General features: G+C 35.6%; 1 protein-coding gene and 1 pseudogene across 1 annotated transcript; both read left to right on the top strand.

The window, feature by feature from the left end:
* The first annotated feature begins 1,713 nt into the window (after positions 1-1,713).
* On the top strand, positions 1,714-2,334 carry LOC127261490 (50S ribosomal protein L14, chloroplastic-like). Its single transcript, XM_051289805.1, has 2 exons — positions 1,714-1,786; positions 1,985-2,334. Exons 1-2 carry the CDS (start codon positions 1,714-1,716, stop codon positions 2,332-2,334), a joined length of 423 nt encoding a protein of 140 aa, XP_051145762.1.
* A 1,743-nt stretch (positions 2,335-4,077) lies between these two features.
* Positions 4,078-5,000, top strand: part of LOC127261518 (DNA-directed RNA polymerase subunit alpha-like) — a 1,270-nt pseudogene continuing 347 nt past the window's right edge.

Raw genomic sequence — 5,000 nt, 5'->3', positions numbered from 1 at the left:
AAGTGATAATCTATATGGGATTCCCAAAAGTATTGATTGAAAATCGACCTCTAGGAATCGAAGAATTACAGATAAATTTACAAAAAAAATTTCACTACGTGAACCGAAAACTTAATATTGCTATCACAAGAATTGAAAAACCTTACGGAAACCCTAATATTCTTGCAGAATTTATAGCCGGGCAATTAAAGAATAGAGTTTCATTTCGAAAAGCAATGAAAAAAGCCGTTGAATTAACTGAACAAGCAGACACAAAAGGAATTCAAGTGCAAATTGCAGGGCGTATCGACGGAAAAGAAATCGCACGTGTTGAATGGATCAGAGAGGGTAGGGTTCCGCTACAAACAATTCGAGCTAAAATTAATTATTGTTCCTATAGAGTTCGGACTATTTATGGGATATTAGGCATCAAAATTTGGATTTTTATAGACAAGGAAGAAGACTAAGAAAATTTTAATTGTTTTTCGCTTCTATGCATTGATTGAATAAAAAAAGGAAACCAATTCATTCTTTTTCTGGTCAATCAAACTAATTCTTAATTCTAGAGGATTGAATAAAAAGTAGATTGACTTTGTGATATAATTGCTATGCTTAGTGTGTGACTCGTTGGTTTTTTTAAGGTTAGGGTTAAAAACCCGGTAGTATGAAAACCAATTCATCACTTCGTATTATCTGGATCGAAAGAACCAGTCAAGATATGATAAATCGTTCATATCCTTGTAGCAACTGAAATTTTTTTGAATAAACTTAAATTCGCAGTTTGAAGCAAAATCCAAAAGAAAGGGGCGGATAAATGGAAGGATGAGAGAAAGAGAGAAAAAAATATCTCGGATATAGAATTCCAATATGTAAGGTCTATGAAACATCTCATAAAAGACAGTGTAATAAAGCATCAATACTAAATAGATTAATAATTAAATATTAAATGAATCCTTCTTAATATAATATAAGAAAAAAGTGTTTTTTACGAAGAAAATTAAGGGCTTGGAGCCAATAAAGACTAAGAAAGTTGACTCAAAAATAAATTGTGTTATGAGCTCCGTTGTAGAATTCTGACCTAACCATTTAAGTACGAAGCGGTGGGAACGATGAGACCTGTGACCGAAAAAAAATTTATTGAACAAACAAATCTTACTCATTCACTAGTAGGGATGGCGAAATGAACCAAAAAGAAATCTGAGAAGTCACGAAGAAGCGCTACGACTGAATATAGAGATTACAAAAGGAAATATTCGCCCGCGAAAGCTTTTTTCTTTGACTTGGTAGAAGGACAAAAGAAACTAAAGATTTATTAGAAGGTTCGAAAAAATTATTATTTTGATTTTGAAAATATTTTAGGAAAATGTGCGAATATCTGTTCAAATTAATTGAAATTGAATTTTGAATCCTTTCTATTCGCGAGGAGCTGAATGAGAAGAAACTCTCATGTCCAGTTCTGTAGTAGAGATGGAATTCCGAACCAACTATCAACTATAACCCAAAAGAACTAGATTCCGTAAACAACATAGAGGAAGAATAAAGGGAATATCATATCGAGGTAATCATATTTGTTTCGGGAAATATGCTCTTCAGGCACTTGAACCCGCTTGGATCACATCTAGACAAATCGAAGCGGGTCGACGAGCAATGACACGAAATGCACGCCGTGGTGGAAAAATATGGGTGCGTATATTTCCAGACAAACCAGTTACAGTAAGACCCGCTGAAACACGTATGGGTTCTGGGAAAGGATACCCGGAATATTGGGTAGCTGTTGTTAAACCAGGGAAAATACTCTATGAGATGGGTGAGTAAGTGAAAATTGCTAGAAGGGCTATTTTAATAGCCGCATCCAAAATGCCTATACGAACTCAATTTGTTATTTCGGTCTAAAAATGTAGAACCGACAGAAATGAGTTTTGGGAATGAAACAAAATTGCAGGTTTCTTTTTTTGGACAACCAATATCTCTTTTAGTTTTTTCATCTTTTGCATTGAAAGAATAGAGCAAAAACTTGATATGATTCAACCTCAGACCCATTTGAATGTAGCGGATAACAGCGGAGCTCGAGAATTGATGTGTATTCGAATCATAGGAGCTAGTAATCGTCGATATGCTCATATTGGTGACGTTATTGTTGCCGTGATCAAAGAAGCAGTACCAAATATGCTCCTAGAAAAATCCGAGGTAGTCAGAGCTGTGATTGTTCGTACCTGTAAAGAACTTAAACGTGACAGCGGTATGATAATACGATATGATGACAATGCTGCAGTTGTAATTGATCAAGAAGAAATCCAAGGGGAACTCGAATTTTTGGCGCAATTCCCCGGAATTAAGACAATTAAATTTTACTAAAATAATTTCATTAGCTCCCGAGGTATTATAAAATAAAATAAGATCGTGATATCTTTGATTTATTTGACAGAAATAAATTAATAACGAAATTAATTCGTAGTATTGTGTCTCACGTATACACCTTGCAAAATTCATACTTCGAAACCAATAAAAACAAAAAAAACATGTTGATTATATCCAATTTGAAAGCAACAATCATCTTAGTTCATCATGGGTAGAGACACTATTGCTGAGATAATAACCTCGATACGAAATGCCGATATGGATAGAAAAAGAGTTGTTCGCATAGCATCTACTAATATTACCAAAAATATTGTTAAAATCCTTTTCCGAGAAGGTTTTATCGAAAACGTCCGAAAACAGAGAGAAAAAGACAACTATTTTTTGGTTTTAACCCTGGGACATAGAAGAAATAGGAAAAGACCCTATAGAAAATTTTTAAATTTAAAACGGATTAGCCGACCGGGTCTACGAATCTATTCCAACTCTCAACAAATTCCTAGAATTTTGGGTGGGATGGGAATTCTAATTCTTTCTACTTCTCGAGGCATAATGACAGACCGGGAGGCTCGACTACAAGGAATCGGCGGAGAAATTTTGTGTTCCGTATGGTAATCCTTTTACTATCGAAATGGAATCCGAAACCTCTTCCTATTTGTAAAAAAAAGAAAGAGGATCAGTTGCCTAATATCCTTTCTTCACCATTAGTTGATACTTCAGGGGGTCTTTACCTGGAATGAAAGAACAAAAATGGATTCATGAGGGTTTAATTACTGAATCACTTCCCAATGGCATGTTCCGGGTTCGGTTAGATAATGAAGATCTGGTTCTAGGTTATGTTTCAGGGAAGATCCGACGTAGTTTTATACGGATACTGCCGGAGATAAAGTCAAAATTGAAGTAAGTCGTTATGATTCAACCAGAGGACGTATAATTTATCGACTCCGAAACAAGGATTCGAAAGATTAGGTGGTTTTTATTCACTACGATTCTAGATGAAAAATTTCAAGAAACTTCTTTTCTACCAAAAAGTAAATTCGGAATTAAGATATAAGATAAGGAATAAAAACTATGAAAATAAGAGCTTCTGTTCGTAAAATTTGTGAAAAATGTCGACTAATTCGCAGGCGGGGTCGCATTAGACTAATTTGTTCCAACCCGAGACATAAACAAAGACAAGGATAATCCGACTTGCTAAAGGACTCAATATACAAATAAAGAATCTCTTTTGACATGAAATGGATATATCCATATATTTCTGACTCATATTTATGAGATGATACAATATGGCAAAAGCTATACCGAGAACCGGTTCGCGTAGGAATGTACGTATTGGTTCACGTAAGAGTGCACGTAGAATCCCAAAGGGAGTTATTCATGTTCAAGCAAGTTTCAATAACACAATTGTAACGGTTACAGATGTACGGGGTCGGGTAGTCTCCTGGTCCTCGGCCGGTACTTGTGGATTGAAGGGTACGAGAAGAGGGACACCCTTTGCCGCCCAAACAGCGGCAGCAAATGCTATTCGTACAGTAGTCGATCAAGGTATGCAACGAGCAGAAGTCATGATAAAGGCCCCGGTCTCGGAAGAGACGCGGCATTACGAGCTATTTGTCGAAGTGGTATACTATTAACTTTTATACGAGATGTAACCCCTATGCCACATAATGGCTGTAGACCCCCGAAAAAAGACGTGTGTAGAAATGAACAGTGAATAAATTTCAAGAGAAACAAGAGAAATAATTCAATAAAATAAAATAATAATACTATGGTTCGAGAGAAAGTAACAGTATCTACTCGGACACTACATTGGAAGTGTGTTGAATCGAGAACAGATAGTAAACGCCTTTATTATGGGCGCTTTATTCTATCTCCCCTTATGAAAGGACAAGCCGACACAATCGGCATTGGGATTCGAAGAGCTTTGCTTGGAGAAATAGAAGGAACATGTATCACACGTGTAAAATCTGAGAATGTCCCCCATGAATACTGTACTATAATGGGTATTCAAGAATCGATTCATGAAATTTTCATAAATTTGAAAGAAATTGTATTGAGAAGTAATCTATATGGAACTTGTGACGCGTATATTTCTGTCAGGGGTCCTGGATATGTACTGCTCAAGATATCATCGTACCGCCTTATGTAGAAATCGTCGACAATACACAACATATAGCTAGCTTGACAGAACCAATTAGTTTGTGTATTGGATTAAAAATCCAGAGAAATCGCGGCTATCTTCGAAAAATGCCGCATAACTTGAAAGATGGAAGTTATCCTATAGATGCTGTATTCATGCCTGTTCGAAATGTGAATCATAGTATTCATTCGTATGGGAATGGGAATCAAAAACAAGAAATACTCTTTCTCGAAATATGGACAAATGGGAGTTTAACCCCGAAAGAAGCACTTCATGAAGCCTCTCGGAATTTAATTGATTTATTTAGTTCCTTTTTTAAAAGGAAGAAGAAAACGTACCTTTAGAGAACAATCAAGACATGGTTCCTTTATCCCCTTTTCTTTTCACGATAAATTGAATAAACTCAGAAAAAACAAAAAAAAAATAGCAGTAAAATCGATTTTTATTGATCAATCCGAATTTTCTCCCAGAGTCTATAATTGCCTGAAAAGGTCCAATATATATACATTATCGGACCTTTTGAATA

Source organism: Andrographis paniculata, unplaced genomic scaffold (assembly GCF_009805555.1).
Source record: "Andrographis paniculata isolate CXL003 unplaced genomic scaffold, ASM980555v1 Contig63END, whole genome shotgun sequence".
NCBI classification, from domain to species: Eukaryota; Viridiplantae; Streptophyta; class Magnoliopsida; order Lamiales; family Acanthaceae; genus Andrographis; species Andrographis paniculata.
This window is presented reverse-complemented; position numbering and strand designations above follow the sequence as displayed.